The 18827-nt window shown below is 41.3% G+C and overlaps 1 protein-coding gene across 3 annotated transcripts in view; it reads left to right on the top strand.

Moving 5' to 3' along the window:
- LOC113572154 (AT-rich interactive domain-containing protein 1B) overlaps positions 1 to 18827 on the top strand; it is a 177918-nt gene that overhangs the window by 129918 nt on the left and 29173 nt on the right. For all 3 annotated transcript variants that reach the window (XM_027001482.2, XM_027001481.2, XM_027001480.2), the window contains one exon: positions 2954 to 3197. In XM_027001482.2, the coding sequence (XP_026857283.2) occupies positions 2954 to 3197 (244 nt within the window). The remainder of the gene's footprint in view (positions 1 to 2953; positions 3198 to 18827) is intronic.

Genomic DNA, 18827 nt, shown 5'->3' with positions numbered 1-18827 from the left:
TAAAATGTTGCTGTCACCTGGGCTTCATTGAAATATTCACACAAACATACAATTAAATGTGTCTTAACTTTTCCTATGTTGGCATGAGGCAAGCAAGTAAATGTTTCTCAAGTCTAAGAAAGTTATGGCCACCTGTTGGCAGTTCTACATTTTGAGGACTGGCCAAGTTACTTAAACATCCTCACACTCAGATATTTATTGTATTTTTGCCCATCTCTGTTGGCTGGTTCCAGCTTGCTTGAGGGATGGAAGGCAGGTGTAGTGGAGGCCCCTTTCTCTAAGTCTTTCATGCTTAATTATACTTTTGAAAGGTGTTTCTGCTTCCTGCTGCCTGCCATTCAGAAGGATTTGTGTGGTATTTCACTTGGGTTTGTACTGAATGTGCGTTCTGGGCCAAAGAAAGACCGAGTGTCCTAAGCACAGTGAAGTTAAAGTTTTCTCCTAGCACACTACAGAGGAGAACAGAGAAGCTGTCTGAACAACCCCCTCCGCCCACCCAAATCCACCCCACTCTACCCAACTCCACCCATCTCTGCCCCCCCCCTTCCATGCCACCCTCCACTCCCCAAATGGGCCTCGCACAGCAATCTTTAATTACATTTGCCAATTTGCCATTGTGTTATTCGGTTGGCATGAAAAAACTAAAGGTAAGATTTCACATTCACTGACTCCATTTGGTCATAGAACGCCCTCACCCACCAGCACCAACAAAGCACTTTACTCATCAGATGCCTCGTTTCCTCTGTGCTTGTTGACCAGACCTGGGAGGGAGGGACAGAATTGTTTGTTGTGATTGTTTGGACACAGAATGCCTCAAATTCACCTAATTCCTAGAGAGCCAGTCCGATTTGGCCCCTTCTGTATTTCCTAGCCTGGTGTGTCTCTGTACAAAGCACAATCCCCACTGGTGAACTAACTTTTGCAGTGTATGGATGTGCTCAGCTCTACACTGGGGATTTCACTGCGGAATCTGTTCTAATGACAGCACTACCAGGGTTCAAATTCTGGGCAAAGGCAGAGAGGATGGGCCATAACCTCCCAGCCTCAAGGAGAGTGGTCTTGCTGGGCCTGCTGGGGTCTGTCTCGTAGCCGGGGTGGCTGTACCAGCACCCCGCTGGAGCGTTGGGCGCAGGCCCCACAGTGCCCCGCTAATGAGAGCAGACAGCACCGGCCCACTGTGTTCCTTTATTACCTACCGCCACTGGCTGGAGCGAGAGATCCTGCATGCCATGTTGCGGCAGTGGGTGGGGCTCTATCATGGGGCAGTGGTGCCGGGGCAATTCAGCGGTGCACTCACTTGGGGCACTCGTGTGGTGCAGTCACATGGTACAGTCACGTGGGGCACCCTTGGGCTGCAAAGCTATCAAGCTGGCAAGCAAATGAAGGCAGGTGAAGTGTGCAGAAATCTAGAGCTCTAATTGAAGGGATCAGGCCCTGACAGCTGATTTTCTTATTTTACTCTGCTGCTGTGACTCAGTTTCCATCCTTTCTTTCACATTTTATGCTTAGTTCATTTGACAGGCAGACATTCCCACATAGGTGATAGGGAATATTGTGTGTATGTGTGTGTGTGTGTGTGTGTGAATGTGTGTGTCTGTGTGTCTGTGTGTGTCTGTGTGTGTGCGTGTGTGTGAACGTGTATGTGTGTGTGAGTATCTATGTCTGTGTGTGTATCTTTGTGTGTGTGTGTGTGTGTATGCATGTGTGCGCACGTGTGTATGTATGTGTGTGTGCACATGTGGGGGTGTGTGTGTGTGTGTGTGTGTGTGTATATGTACACTCGTGTGTGTGCGTGTGCATGTACGTGCGTGTGCATGTGCGTTCGTGTGCACGCGTGTGTGCGTGTGTGTGTGTGTGTGTGTGTGTGTGTGTGTGTGTGCTGGTGCAGGTGGACTGAAGGGCAGCTGTATTTGCTGGCTCCTCCCCGTCTAGACTGCTTGACCAGAGCGCTGCTTTCTCCCAGAGTTCCTTGTTAATTCGCATCTGCGTGCGCTCCGCATGCCTGTCAGTGGGGCTTTGTGTACCGCGAATCTCACTCCTCTGAAAATTACAGTGTAGCATTTCCCCTGCTTATTGAAATGCTTTTAGCCGTGTGCGTCTGTGGAGCTGGTTCCCGATGCCTCGCCTACCCCTGAGTGATGCTTGTTTCTGACAGGAGTGAATCGGTGGGTGGGTGAGGGGCATTGGTAAGTTTGGTCCAAAATGACTGGCCTCTCAGATACTGTGAGAAATGTGCAAGTTATTATGTTGGGGTCCGGGTATTTCAAAGTAAGTGGCTATTATCACCTCAATATTTTTCTTATTATGACAATTACATGCTTCAGGAGCGAATTAAGTGATACAAGATGCCAACTGGGAGTGGTTGACAGCTATTTGGAGACTCAATGCACAGAGCAATTTGCAGCAGAGCGGCAAACAAATTGGATTTGGGCCATGTTGGAAAAGGACCCAACTCGTTGATTATTTGGACTGGCTTGGTGCTTGCTTCTGCTAACACCTCTTTGTGTAATTGCCAGCTTTGACAAACATTACCTTCCATGTTTGAATCTACCGGCGAACTGTGCAGCTGTGCAGTGCACACCACCTCCCAGGACAGAAGAAAAGGATGGATGTTCACCTTGTTTTCAGAGAAATGGTTAAACTTGAACAGGCTCTCATTCTTGCTGGCTGTTCAGCGTTGAAATTTGGCATGGTGGACTTTTTTTTAGTCATGAGGTGTAATGGTCTCAAATGGTCCCAAGGTTACCCAAGTCTTAAAATGTAAAATAATGAAGAATATTTGGTATTAATGTCACAGTAACACTGAGCCCCTTCACATGGCGAGTGGGTAATTCCCCTCTTTAAACACTGTAGTGCATTCTGGCTTGGCCCTTTAGCAGTGGTTGCCAAATATACGCAGCACCATGCCCACTGATCTTTGACTTTTTGTTTTATCTCTGCCCCACTCTTTCAGGATCTGTCTGGCTCCATCGATGACCTGCCCACGGGGACCGAGGCCGCTCTCAGCTCAGCTCTCAGCGCCTCTGGCTCCACTAGCAGCCAGGGCGAACAAAGCAACCAGGCTCAGTCTCCATTCTCGCCCCGCGCCTCGCCCCGCCTACCCGGCGTGCGCAGCGGCCCTTCACCTTCGCCTGCAGCCTCACCCTCTGGCTCCAGCCACTCCCGCTCTGGCCCCCTGTCCCCCGCCAGCGGTCCAGGTACGTTACTGACCCTGCGTCCAGCTAACGGGAGTTTACGCATCTTCTCTGCTAAAACAAAACAGCGGACGTTTTAATTGGTTTATTGTGCAGGGCCTTTGTTTAAACACTGGATCACTGTCTGCCACTGTCGTTGACTGGGAGCGAGTGTTTGAGCCTGCATGGTCAGCCTTCTCTCTTTAGCAGTGGTGTAACATTTACAGAACAACTGTGGCATTTTGATGAGTTCCGCCTGAAAGCTTCTCGGACGTTTGAGGCGAATTGGCAACTACCTACTCTGCCTCTCAACTGCAAGTTTTGTAGTTGACTTATGCAGTAATAATCATAAAATTAAACTGAAACGCACACTTCATTTACATGTAGTGATGATTGAAAGCTGATGGTGTCATTTAGGGTTTTCAAGTTTTGTTCATTCATGTGTTCTTTAAGTAAATCCTGGAGGAATTCTTCCTGATAGCTGATGATGGCCATATGCTGCTCTTTAGTTAAAACAGATACGTGATTATTTAAAAACAGCACATTTGTCAGAAAGTTGTCTGCATCTTCACCCTCAGCGGAATAACCGAGCAGGTCCTGAAATTGCAAACTTAATGAATTTCCGTTAGGCGTCAAACATAAGCGGATGACACTCAAATGCGAGATGCAGATGTGAGCTCATCTGCTAGTGCTGCTTCCCCAATGGAGTCTTGACCAGTGCTGCGCTGTCAATCATTCCAATGAGGCGGGACCACTGCATGAGTGAGCTCGTGAAGCCTGCGTGTGAGTGGCAGATGCGCTGTGCGTTGCCTGTGATTGACGCTAATGAAAAACAGACAGCGACTTCCGACATGAACGGCAGGCATCGTGCGGAGGCAAAGCCCTCAGCGAAATACAGATGTGCTACGGCAAGAGAAACTACAGAACTGGCTGGATTAATTGCACTGCTGAAAATATATTCTCACCAAAATTTAGCTTTTCAAAGACCTGAGCATTACAGTCATAATTGATCATTCTTAGTTGTGTACAAATATACATAAAAGATTATCTTATTCAGCATGATGAATATATAAATAAAAAAATAAATAAAAAATAAATAAATAAAAATAAATCGTGTTTTCAGACAAGAGCTTTTTCTGGTACAGTGAGGATGCTGAAAATGTGAAGTCTGTGTGTCTGGATGTCCATTGTTAGATTTGTCTCATGTTTGGCATGGGGTGCTGCTGTAAAGCTGTGTGGATAAGAGCATCCTTGGTGGAGCCTCCACTCAGCCTCCAGCCTGCCTGCATCTCAGCAAGGTGGCCGACCATAGCCACCGCCACACCTTACTGGGCCCACATATACCCCCTGCCCCCACACCGCCACCAGCTTTCCCCCACACCAGACAGACTGCAATTGCTCATGGGACACCTGTCATTTCTCCATGTCCAGAGGATCAGTACTGCCTCCTTCAGACCGTAGCGAGGTCTCTGCTGACCTCTGACCTTTCGTTCCAGTTAGCTGCCAGACTTGTTCTGATTTTTGGTAAGGAGTGACTCTGACATGAGCCTCTCTAATTCTTTTTTTTTTTTTTTTTTTTTTTCCCACATAAGAAACGTAAAGACATTGGAAGGGAAGGCTAAGTGCTCAGTTCTCTCCTCTATCTGAGCTGCACATACGAAGGACTCGGCCATTTTTCAGTCTCAGTGAACCAAATACAATATGCTGGAACATTATCCAGGCCTGCCTGGCATCCGGATTTTCCTCAAGCCGCGAAGCGCTGGGCAAATTGATTTTCCCTGTCGTGCTAGATTTGTGACAGTCAGGCAGAAATCACATTGCTCAGCCAAAATGTCTCCAGACCAATTGAGAGGCCCCGTGCCTTTTCTGGCTTTGGGAACATGAGCTGCGTTAGCGGCATAGTGATACAGACGCAATGCTGACAGGAGCGCACGGCTGCATGGGAATCCATCCGTCACCCCCCCCAGACCTGCTCATCGCTCGCCGTCTGGGGTGAATACGGCTGTGTCATTCGCCAGTGCCTCTCAGTCTGTGCTATCAAGAATGGGGTTTAACAGGCTCTTGTTGTTGCTTGTTGGTATAAGTTGAGGCTCTAGTTGGAACCACTGAAGCCTTGTAAACTCTTCTGCCTTCCAAATGGCTCCGGTGAAATTCCAACTGAATTCTGTGCTTTCTAATCAAACGTGCCACAATGAAGAATGCGTTGAGATCTTCTGTAGTAATATAACAAAACATAGACCTGAATGGGTTGAGCTGATGAAAAACAGTTACATTAAGCCCTTCCTCTTTAGTACACACCAGTCAGCCATAACATTGACATAGCTACTGACAGGTTAAGTGAATAACATTGATTATCTCGTAGAACTGGCACCTGTCAAGCAGCAGGATATATTAGGCAGTAAGTGAACAGCCGGTTCTTGAAGTTGATGTGTTGGAAGCAGGGAAAAAGGTCAATTGTAAAGATCTGACTTTGACAGTGGTCAAATTGTGATGGCTACATGTCTGGATCAGAGCATCTCCAAAATAGCTTTGTGTGCCTGGTATACAGTAGTTACTCTCTACTGAGAGTGGTCCATGGAAGGACGACCGGTGAACTATCGACAGGGTCATTGGCACCCAAGGACCTGTCACACTCATGAGAAGTGAAGGCTAGTCTGTCAAAAAAGGTGGCCAGGTGGATGGTCGGGCATGTGTGTTCTTACCTGGGGAAGAGATATGGCACCAGGATGCACTATGGGAAGAAGGCAAGCTGACGGAGGCAATGTGACACTCTGGGCAAAGTTCTATCCTTGCTGATGACAATTATGAGGATAATGATGGTGATTTTTATTTATTTTGTTCCTTATTTACAATTTTAGAAGTAAAACGCTCATAAAAATAAGTCAAAACAAGAACAAAAACAGAGATAAAAACAAATAACAAAAAAACAAAAAAATGACCAAAAAGGGTATAGCTGAAGCTAAAGATTATTTTGCCTAGCCTTGTTACCTAAGATATTCCAACTGGCCGTACTCTTTAAACAATTTCAAGACAAAAGCAAAAACAAACATTCAATCTAGACATTTTATATACAAATAATAATCACACCTCAATTTTATATTTGGCTAGCACCTTATTTTTAAACATGTTTTGAATTTGAATAGAAAACTATGCATTCTTAATTCCTTGTCACAACCTTTCCAGAAGCTTAAAAAAATATACTTTCTTTGAAAAATATACATTCTTTGAAAAATATACATCTATTTTTAATATTTTTCCTTACCCTTATTTTTTCAACATACCTATTTCTTCATACTGGCACTCTCTGATTTCAAACAACTTCTGAATACAGTTAAGAAGTAAGTTATTATGTACTTTGTACATTATCGGTGTAGTATTAAGATCAACTAAATCATGGAATTTTAAAACATGTTAATGAATAATCAGCTAGATGGTTCATAATAATCTGATAGATTTACATGTCCTATAGCTTTCTTCTGTAGCATAAAAATTGGATTAGTGTTAGTTTTGTATGTGTTTTCCCATATCACCACACAATATGTAATGTATGGGACTGAGAAAAATACAGCATATATAGTGACTTCTGATTCAAAATATTGTTGGTTTTATATAATATTGCAATTGTTTTAGGCATTTTTGACAGTATTTATGTGTTGTTTCCAACATAATTATTATCAATTATTATATTTATTATATTATATTAAATTATTATACTAATATAATATTATTATATTAGTGTATATTTTCATACTCTTTCTATTTCAGTCATTTATCATAAATTGTACTTGCATTTTAATTTGCCTATTCCAAATATTATAAACTTTGTTTTAAATACAATAATTTGTTAATATCAAAACATTTCTTGAAGTGTTTCAATTCCCCTTCCACTATTTTCAGAAGCTGTTCCAAATTTTTCCCCGAGCAATATAAGTTAGTTTTATCAGCAAGTTAGACATATTTTAACAACTTAGATGCTTTACAAATACAGTTTGTATACAGAATAAACAGTTTAGGTCCTAATACTGAATCTTGAGGAACCCCACAAGTAAAATCCAACAAATGATTCATTTGTACATATTGATATCTATCATCAAGATAACTTTTTAAGCATGGGTGTGCTATCTCTCTGATACCATATCTCTTCAGTTTCTTCATTAACAAGCCATGATCAATAGTATCAGAAACCTTTAAGATAAGGTAATGCAAGAAAACACTTTATTGATCCTAAAATTGCATTGTCACAGTACTGTACAAATTGTACTGTTTAATTACAATAACAGAAGTAAATAAGAAAGGACATTAAATCAGAATAAATATTGCAGGGTAGTAGAAGTGAGCTGCAGAAGAGTTAATGGGATATATATATATATATATATATATATATATATATATATATATATATATATATATACACCCCACTAACTCTTCTTGTGTTATGTTTTATCATGTAATCTATTTAATATGCTCTAGATCCCCCTCTTCACAATATTAACATATTAATATGTTTCTTAGTGCAATACCGCAATAGTGAACACCTTCAAATGCTGCTCTTGCATAAGTCATGTACATAATGAATCAGAATTCATATATATATATTCATATATATATATATATATATATATATATATATATATATATATAAATATAGATAGATAGATAGATAGATAGATAGATAGATAGATAGATAGATAGATAGATAGATATATTCATTATGTACATGATGACTTAGGCAAGAGCAGCCTTGGAAGGTGTTCACTATTGCGGTATTGCATAAACAAACATATTAATATGTTAATATTGTGAAGAGGGGGATCTCGAGCATATTAAATAGATTACATGATAAAACATATAACACAAGTGAGAAATGTCTATATACATGATATAAACAAGAGCTGCCAAGTGATTATTGCACTAATGGAGTAAACAGGAAGTGAAACTCAGTAAATAATATTATTAACAATAGGAGTCAAAGTGACAAAATTGGTTAGACTAGAGAGTAGAAATAAAGTGAACTTAGTAGCAGGCCAGATAAAGTAACAGTGAAAATGAGTGCATCATAATAGTATAAATGATAGTATGAACTGGGCATGCAAGAGTATGGTGTAGCCCAGCACAGTTCAGCCAGCAGGAGATCAGTGGTGTCCCTGCAGTGAGGAGACCCGCAGAGTCTTATTGCAATGAGGAGAAAAGATCTCACACGACGCAGCTGTATCAGCTGTCTGCTGGACGTGCTTCTCTGTTTGTCCACTGCGGTGTACTGGGGGTGTGATGCATTGGCCATAATGGCCAGCAGCTTATTAAGAGTTCATTTTTCTGCCACGACCTCCAGAGTGTCCAATTTGACTCCTACAACAGAGCTGCCTTCTTGATCAGTTATAAACAACCCTACAGTATATTCTGTGTTATCTAATGCAGTACCTGTCTCTTCTACCAGTTGCATCACTGCCATTGAGGTAGAGCTATTTGATTTAAACCCATACTGATGATCACTCAATAAATTGCTTTTTATCCTATTAAAATATTCTAACGTGAGCAAAAATTGTTATTGTAATATTTTTGAGAACTCGGAAAGCAGGAAAACTGGCCTATAATTGTAGAATAGATGTCTATCTCCACTTTTATAAATAGGAATAACTTTACATTTTACAGGGAAATATACCTTTTTGAAAGGATTAATTGCATATATGTGTAAATGGTTTCACAATGCATTCTGTTTTTTACTATTGACATATCAATTTCAGTCCAATCAGTTGACTTTTTATTAAACATTTTTTAAAAATTATTTTAAATAATTTCAGTTATTTCATATTCATCAACACCCCTAATGAATATGCAGTAGGCATTTTTGTGAACAATATATTCATCTACACCATTTTATTTCTTGGCTCTTTTGCTAAATTGTTTCCTACATGTTTAAAAGTAATCAGTAAATTGATTAACAATTGCTGTCATACAATTAGTGTCTTTGTGTCATTTATCAAACATACCAGCTAATCTATCACTGAAGGCATCAAGGCAGGTTCCTGGTGTTCTATATACAAATGATAATTATATTTTTAAACTTTTGAACAGTATTTTCCTATTGTTAGACATTCCAAAATATCTTTTATAGCATTTTGACATACTTTTAAGCATAGAGCATCTTAAGGCTGTATCAACATATAAAGAAACTCCTCCTTTTTATTGAACAACTCATAACTTTCCAATCCCACATCATAAACTTTCTTGTTATCAAGCCTCAGATACAAGCCTCAGATAGAGCTATGACATTAAACTTATTAAGTTAACTCCAATAATCCTTACTTTTAAAGAGTTTTCTATAAATATGTCTACTGTTGAAATGTATTATTAATAAAGCACTTTCCACTTTCACTGTATAATCTATATATATATATATATATATATATATATATATATATATATATATATATATATGCTAACTCATACAATCCTTATTAATGTCTACAAACATTTGATCATCAATGGCTTTGAATGGAAAAGAATAGACCTGTTAAGATTTTATAGATCATCAATATTGATGAAATTCTTTAAGTTATTATTATAAGTACTTAGGCTTCTACAGGCATTCCATTTAATCTTATCACATTACAATTGTTCATATTGCTTGTAGTTTGTTCGGTTTCATTAAGATTCATGCATGTCTGGCAATGGCGCCATTCTTTTTTGTAAGATGCTCATTCAAGTACACCCCTGTTCCCTTCAGCTCCTTTGCCTGCCTTAGTAGCTGTAATGGTGAACGTTAAGGAGGCGGGCACACGTGCAGAGAAGAATGAGATTTATTAAAGGCAAATACAGAGTCGTAGTCATTAGGGTAGTCCAAGATCATAGAGCCAATACGGAGAGTCCTGAAATATGTGATAAATAAACCAAGGGCTAGGATAAACGAAGGCTAGTAATGACAAACCAAAGGCACATGAAGGCAAACAGGGGGAGCAGACTATAACAAAAGAAGCTAGGAAGAACTCAGACTAAGAAACACAAAGGCTAGGATAAATACGTACAGAAACATACATCCAATACATCCACATAAACACAATAAACCACAAAACACAGGGCGCAGACAGGGTTTAAATACATGAACTTAACAAGGTAGAAATGAGGGACAAGTGTGAGCAATCAAATGAAGGGCAGAGAAAACAAAACTACGGAATGGAACTAAAATACACAAGACAAGGAAAACATGGAACATAGAAGCTGGGAGGGACTAACTGTGACAGTAGCTCAGTCTTGTTTCTTTAATTTCACAAACCGTGATGGCAGGCTTTACTTTTCTATGCTTTCGGGCAAGGGTATGACAAACATTGATATTGTTATTTTTAATTCTTATATTTTTACTTTCAAAGAACTTTCCAACATTTGTAGCTCCTCTATCGGAGCATCCTCGTCTTTACCTCCGACTGAAGTACTAGCATAAGTTTGGTGTTTGGTATCCAGTCCACTTATAATTAAGTTGTGCATTCTTGTATATTATTCCAAGCCATCAATTTGTCTATATAGTCTGTCAATTATCCCATCTTTCTCTTTAATAAGGATCTTTAGTTGTCTGACTTCATCCATCAAGTCAAGCAACATTGCTTGTTGTTTAACCACTTTGTTCAGCTAATACAACATAAAGTTCAGAGATCTTTCCCATCTATTCCTCAGTTACATTACTGACTTTCTTTGGTGGCATTTTTGTCTCGCTCGGTTTCTTTGTGCTTTATTTTTCACTTCGTTTCTGTTATAATAATTTATGGCACAAGTGGTGTATCAGCCCAATCCGACAGTAGCGTAGTCGACGTATCAGCCTGGCAACAACACAACCCGGCAGTAGCGTAGTCAGCATGTCAGCCTGGCAACAGTGCAACCCAGCAGTAGCGTAGTCAGCATAACGGCCTGTCAACATCGGCGTAGCGGCCTGTCAAAGAAGGCCAGCACACTGCAGCTTGGGACTTTAGCTCAGAGATCCAGTTCGGAGAACAAAGAGCTCTTTGCTGCAGCTGTAGTACAGAAACACGGAGGATGTTTCTCATGCCGGAGAGACAATATCAAGAATGGACTGACACTGCTAGCTGCTAGCGTAAAGAATTCCAGATGCTGGATGACTCTCCAGGTGTTCAGCATTGGGTCCTGACATTCATGTGGATGTTACTTTGACACCTACCTAAAAAACATTGTTGCAGACCACATACACATACACCCCTTCACAATATCAGGCAGGTGGTTTTAATATTATGACTTATGGTTAAATGCAATTCATATAGAAAATGTAAATGTAAAGTGGTTCATTGGATTTTTATTTATAGCTGCTTTCCAAGCATCTGTATGTCCAGACAGCAGGAAGTGCTGGAAGACAACCTCTGATCTGTTCCCTAAGTGAACTCAAAACATTTCACTGCCTCGAGCTCTAAGTGATGCTAAACAGACTTTAATTGACCCTCAGACTGATGTTCATTGACCTGTTCTCCATGCTGTCACTTTCTTTTAAAACTGACCACCACTTGCATCTGCTGATTTGTCCTGGACAAGCAAGAGCAATTTTGCACAAAAAGGAAGTAGTAAAAGCTAACAGCTAGCAGCTAGCATGCGTCTAGTTAATGTCAAACTATGAACCAAATTCAGGAAACACATGTAGATGAAAAACAAAATGACCCAGTCATATCAAACATACAAGGGATATGATGCAGTAATCAGTAGCAGGTCACTTGGCAGGTATTATGTGAGAGTGCATTGGAAATACAACCATTAACTGTCTTTTGCTACTACTCTCATTATATTTTATCAGTAAGAACGTGATACTTGAGGTGTGCTTGATGGGAATGCAAGCTAGGACTCTCCACATTAGCTCTGTCTGCTTATAACCACTTAGCCTCTCTCAGTCGCTTTTACTTTTTGGCTTAGTGGAAAGGAAAGCCATTACCACCACCACAATCATCATCATCATCATCATCATCATCATCATCATAGTTTCACAAGACAATTTAATCACATTAATCCACAATTGTGTAAAATGTGTGCTTTTCTCAATGTTGTGTTTTTCCATGCATCTGTTCTGAACTTGGAATTAAACTGGTGTGTTAGTTTCTACACTTCTGTCTCCAGCAGTGTGTCCATTGTGGTTGGAGTGGATGCACTCACTTTAGAACAACCTCTAATTGACACAGACTGCAGTGGAGCCCCTAATGACTACCATGCACTTGAGCTGCCATTGAAAAACCAGAAACGTCTGTCTCTCTCCATTTTTATTACTCCTCTCCAAGGTCCATCAAGGTCCATTTAACGTGACTGTGGCCGCTCCCCCTGCCCCACTCCGTCTGTCTGTCCTTCTTCCTCATTTTCCTTTAAAGACACGATTTAGGCGTACTTACCAAGGAGCTTTCAGAGTAAGCTGTTTATCTGTGCTTGCTTGAAGTGCTTCCAGGGCTTTGGAAAAGCCCAAAGGTCAGTGCTGGAGGGAGAAAGTGAGGTGGTGGGCCCCGTGGCTCTGCTCACTAGCAACCCCCCCCAGCCCCCCGGGGCCGCTGGTGCTGAGCCGGCAGGTTGCATTCACAGCCCTTATCGGTTGGGTTTAGCAAGCTGAGAGCATTATGGTAATGAGGGCCTGCCATGAAACCGGCTCTGCTCACCCAGTGGGTTCAGAACGAGGGGCTTTTGCCGAGGTTGTGAAGGAGCACTGGGGCCACTTTGCCAGGCAGACTGCTTCAGTGTTCTGGAAAGATATTCACATTTAGATATGTAACCCCTTAGACAGCCACTCAAACGCCGGCTGGGTTTGCACATGAGTTTGCCTAAACCGAGCTGCCTCTTTTATACTATATATTTACTTGCTATTTATTTATTAATTGAATGGAGGGTTTATTTGTTTGTTTGCTTGGGCTTTTTTTTGGAGTTGTAAAGTTATTGCAGGGGCCCTTGCCCTCTTTGGAGCGAAGGAAATTAGTGTCCATTTTGTGTGTGTGCACGTCTGTGTGTGTGATGTAGTGCCTCTTGAAGCACTCCCCCAGCAGCACCCTTCAGCCAAACCCCTTGCCGTATCTCGTCCTATTTAACACCTCATTCATTTCAGCCACATTTAATAGGCAGCCATGTCGTTTTGCCCTCCGAGTCAGCTTCTACCGAGAATAGTGCTCTTCTGCGCTGTATATTACCCACAGCTGGCTTCCAGCCATCCAAGAGCAGTAGCAATCACACCCACCTCCATAGACTCTAGTCGGAGAACTGTTTTTTCTTTAATGTAGAAGCTCAGTGGACCCGGGCGGCGGGTCGTTTCCGGCATGCTCAGGCGGCGGTGAGCCTGTGCTTGTTTCGCTTAAGCTGCACTTTCCACTTTACTTACCTTGGCCTTGTTTGGCTCACCAGTAATGAGATCCATGGGAGCACAGCTTGCTTACCACTGTGCAGTTTCTTGCATCCCCCGACAGGCCGAGTTAACTTGCATTAGCCCCAGGTTGGAAAATCATTTACTTCTGCTCATTGGGATCTGAGATGCCATTACTGCTGCACTGTGTTTGTAGGTTTCCCCAAGGATAAAGCAACATTTAGATTACCTGGCCTCGTTGTGTGTAAGGGTATGTGTGCATGTGGGACTGTGATGGATCTTAGCTCAGAAGATGGTGAGTTGTGCTGACGCAAGACCGGCCGTGACTCCCCCTCTCCTCACGTGAACAGCATCTTAAGCCAAAGGTTCTTGCTGTCATTCAAAGTGCTTCAGGCTTCAGAGAGTTTGTGCTCTGTCTCTCTCTCTTTCTCTCTTCCTCTATCTCTTTCTTTCATCTTCATTTAAAGGCTCTTTATTGTCTGTGGGTCTGAAATTGCTGCATGTATGGGTTGGATGTGCATCACATTAAAGGTTGCCCCCCCTGACTAAAACAGAGCAAATATGGCCACTACTGTTTCACATGTCTTTGAACTGCACCATGAATCTTACATTTGAACCTCTTAAAAACACTTCAAAGATGAAAAGCTTCGCTTCAGAGACCATGCATTGCCTCAAAAATCCTCATGAAAGAATATTTAAAATTATATTTGGTGTAGGCATATTATTTCTGAACCTATGACTTCTGTTGCTCACCCCCAGTGCTTTCTTTACCATGGGTGACGTTTCAATGACTGTGCTTGTTACGTGCCTGTAAATGGAGATTTAAATTATTTTGGGTCTACTCCATTTCAAAAGACTGTTTTCATGATCTGGATAACTTTAACATTATTTAATACTTAGCAAAAAAAACTACTTTCTTCCAAGAACCTGACACTGATTGAATTTTGAAACTTCATTTCCCTTCACCTGGCTTCTTCGTAAACACACGTAATTAGTTGTAATTAATTAATTAAATGCAAAACTGACTTTTGTTTTGGAGGATATTTACAAATTACACATTAATGCATGGACGACTGCAATGATTTTATGTACCCTTATTATGTACCCTTTGTCTAACATGTGCACAACAGAGCCAGAAAGTGCCAGAGGTTCCTCTGTCTCCTTGTACTCTGATGTGTTCACGCCGTCTCCCACCAACACACGCTTGTCATTCAAAAACAATCTTTAAATGTGACAGGGGCTTTGACTCTTTAGATGCATGGCAGATGCCCTGATGTCACAGTGATAATTAAGATGGCTTTTAGATAGAGAGAGGGAGGGATGAAAGAACTATTGAGAAGCCTTGTGACATTTAGACATTCCTTTACCCCCAGCTGAGGAGTCTGTGGAGACATTGCACACTAAATTATTAAGTAACTCTATCGAGTCTCTATCGAGACTTAGCTTCTCCTGTGTGTTTATTTCTATTGCAATTTATTATTCAATAGAATAGAATAGAATAATTCATGTTTCCTGATTTTTAAAATTTTTTCTCATTCTTCGCTACTAATCTGTATTTTTGGGGTATTTGGATGTGTCCTATTGTCATAATTTAAGTTTAAAATTATTGCCAGTAAGATGTTTTCTAAGACCCAATGGTTTGGATGTCAGTGAATATGAAATCCTAACTTTTCATGTAGAGCCTCTTATTTTCATCTCCCTATTATTCAGTGTGGAATATGTCTACCTGAAAGTCCCAGCCTTTGCATAATGAAGAGATATCAGAATATATCAGAATAGGTTTTCTGTTTTCTGTTCAAGATTCAACTGAATATTAATCTCCTCTCTCTTTCTCTCTCTCTCTCTCTCTCTCTCTCTCTCTCTCTGTGTGTGTGTGTGTGTGTGTGTGTGTGTGTGTGTGTGTGTGTGTGTGTGTACTTGAGGCAGTGGCATAGAAAGGGAACAGCCAGTAACCCCCCACCCCCCCACGTCCCGTTACTCTTCCAAAGAGACAGTGACAGCCCAGCTGTGTCTAAACATTGCCAGTCACTAACAGTTTCATTAAGCATGCACAATCTCGTACACGCCCACCCTCATGCACATGATACATACAGAATATGAATTCAGTCACATAAATACCAAAACACTGTTTTGCACAAACTCACCCAGGCCTGTCTGGTTCAGATGCCAGTGGAGGGGAAAACATGACCTTGCACTGACAGTGGATGTGCCTCCATGAACCTGAAATGGTGCTAACGTTCTTCTGGTGCAATGGCAAAAATCCCCATCTGGAAGCAGCCGCTCCTTAGAAGTGTGATCGCTAGTGGTCCTGCCCACCCTTAGCCTTGTCTAACCCCTTGTCTAAGTGCAGGGGACAACAGGAAACTGCAGCACGCACTTCCGCTCGCTCACTAGCTTCCTTCTTTCAACCCCCTGGTGCTTGACAGTCAGTGTTCCTCCTGTGCTGCTTTCAGGCAGCAGTGGCACTGTTATAGCCCCTGAGCCCAGTTGCTCACTCACTAATGAAGTGGGCCTCAAATCTGAACCTTGAAGCCAAATCCAGTCCAAGATTTGAACGGTGAATTTAACTGGTTGGCCATTTTGTCATCACATCTGTCTCCTGACATAGAGAACGCAGAAAATATTTAGGAGCCAGACTTTGATGATTGTAATATAAATACACTAATGTATTGATGACTACATTACACTAATGTATTGATGACTGTGGAACCTATCTACAGAGAGAGCTTGTTTATAGAGTTACTGTGGTATGCAGTTATGCTTCATTATTTGAATTTATTTACACACAGGCTTTCCTTCCCTCTAGCTGTACATCATATTGATATCTTCTTAAATTGGGTCACTTCACATAAAATAAAAATGCTTAATTGTTTTAAATTGATTCACAACCACAGTGCTTCTGAAACATATTGATTATATACACCCTTTGGCCGCTTTATTAGGTACACCTTTCTAGTACTGGGTTGGAACCCTTTTTCCCTTAATTTTCCATAGCAGATTCAACAAGGTGCTGCAAACATTCCTTTGAGATTTTGTTCGTGATTTGCTGTCTGCACTTCTGATGTGAATCTCCCATTCCACCATATCCCAAAGGTGGTTTATTAGATTGAGATTTGGGGACTGTGGAAGCCATTTGAGTACAGTGAACTCATTGTCATGTTCAAGAAACCAGTTTGAAATTATTTGAGCTTTGTGATGTGACTGGAATTGGTGCTAACACGCTTCTGGTAGGATGGCAAAAATCCCTCTCTGCTGACTATTCTCTGTAAACACATGGGTTAGTTGTGCATGAAAATCCCAGTATACCAGCAATTTCTGAAAAACTCAGACAAACCCATCTAGCACACACACAACCATGCCACATTCAAAGTCACCTTTCTTACATTAATCCAGTGCTTTTGTCTAAAGTAACTTACAATTATGACTGAGTACAACTTGAGCAATTAAGGATTATGGGCCTTGCTCAGGGGCCAAACACCAGCAACTTGGTGGTGGGGCTTGAACCAGCAACCTTCTAAGTAGAAGTCAAGTACCTTAACCACTGAGTTCTCTGTGCCCATATGTCCCCATTTTGATGCTTGGTATGAACTTTAGCAGGTCATCTTGACCATGTCTACATGCCTAAATGCTTTGAGTTGTTGCCATGTGATTGGCTGATTAGATATTTGCATTAATGATCAGTTGAACAGGTGTACCTAATAAAGTGGCCAGTGAGTGTATATGTTATTGCAGGAACACATTATAAGTCTGGTCCCTCTCAAGATTGGTTGCATACACCAGTGTGAAGGTTTACAATATTATCTATTGAAGGTATGTAGTACCATTACATGAGCTTGCAGCTTGTTCTCAGCCCCCGTTGGAAAATTGTCTCCTACTCACAGTGCCAATTGGCTCACAGCTTCTGATACTTCCATTGCCCTGGTTTCACAGCCTCCCTGCTGCTATGTTATTGGTTCAGAGTTTGCCACCTTTTTGCTCATTGGCTCGTGGCATCAGTGCCATGTCACTGAGGCACAGACTAATTTACACTTCATACTCTTGTGTGTCAAAAATCAATCCAAATTCCTTTCACATCATAACATTAATTACTGCTACTTATGCTTGGGAAGGTAACTGTGTCACAAGCACTATATAAGACTGATAAAAATGATAACTGTCAACTTATGCATTTAAATATTTTACATCATAAACATAGTAGTGCATTTTGTCTTATATTGCATGAACTTACAAATTATTGATCTTCTGAAAATCAAAGTAGTCTAAATATACCTGTACAGGGGGCAAGTATTATAATGTCTTATTTTGAGCTTTGATGACTGCAGTATGCACTGTAAAATTAATGTTGACATAACTGTTAATATAACTAGTAATCAAATATTGCACAGTGAAGAAGATAGGTTTTAAATTGTGAATTGAAGGATGAAATGGGGATGTCACAGAGAATCTGCAGGAGTGAATTGCAAAGTCTGGGAGCCATCAAACTAAATGACCTGGCACCCATAGAGGAGGGAGTCTAAATGACCTGGCACCCATAGAAGAGAGTCTAAATGACCTGGCACCCACAGAGGAGGGAGTCTAAATGACCTGGTACCCATAGAGGAGGGAGTCTAAATGATTTGGCACCCATAGAGGAGAGGGTCTAAATGACCTGGCACCCATAGAGGAGAGGGTCTAAATGACCCAGCACCCATAGAAGAGAGTCTAAATGACCTGGCACCCATAGAAGAGAGTCTAAATGATTTGGCACCCATAGAGGAGAGGGTCTAAATGACTCAGCGCCCATAGAAGAGAGTCTAAATGACCTGGCGCACATAGAAGAGAGTCTAAATGACCTGGCGCCCGTAGAGGAGAGGGTCTAAACATAGCGAGGACTAAGCCAGAACCAGAAGACCTAGGTGTACAGCCAGGGCGAGTGTAGGGCACGGGTGGATGGAGGAGCTCAGGCAGATACTGAGGGACAAGATCATCAAGGGCTTTGAAGGTCACAAGATGTAAGGTGTATTGAATTTGGGACAAGACACAAGTGCAGTCAATAGAGGATGGCTCTGATGGGAGCTGATGGTGTGTTTCAAGACACTGACTACTGTGCTGAATGGGTTGTATTCTGGCTAGGGTTTTAGCAATGAAACAAAAAGAGGGCATTCAAGTAGTTAAGACAATGGGCTAATGAAGGAGTAACGTTTCTGCCAAGGTAGGAATTGTTTGTGTACAGCGTTGTAAAGGTGAAAAAGTTTTGTTTGAATTTTGAAGTCAAACAATATCCTTTCATTCATGCCGAGTTGTCAAGACCTGTTCAGAATTCATGATTTTCACCAGGACGCTGTGTGTAAATAGCT

This window comes from Electrophorus electricus, chromosome 13, assembly GCF_013358815.1.
Source record: "Electrophorus electricus isolate fEleEle1 chromosome 13, fEleEle1.pri, whole genome shotgun sequence".
Classification (NCBI taxonomy): domain Eukaryota; kingdom Metazoa; phylum Chordata; class Actinopteri; order Gymnotiformes; family Gymnotidae; genus Electrophorus; species Electrophorus electricus.
Note: the sequence above shows the minus strand (reverse complement) of the source record. Positions and strands in the feature narration are given on the sequence as shown.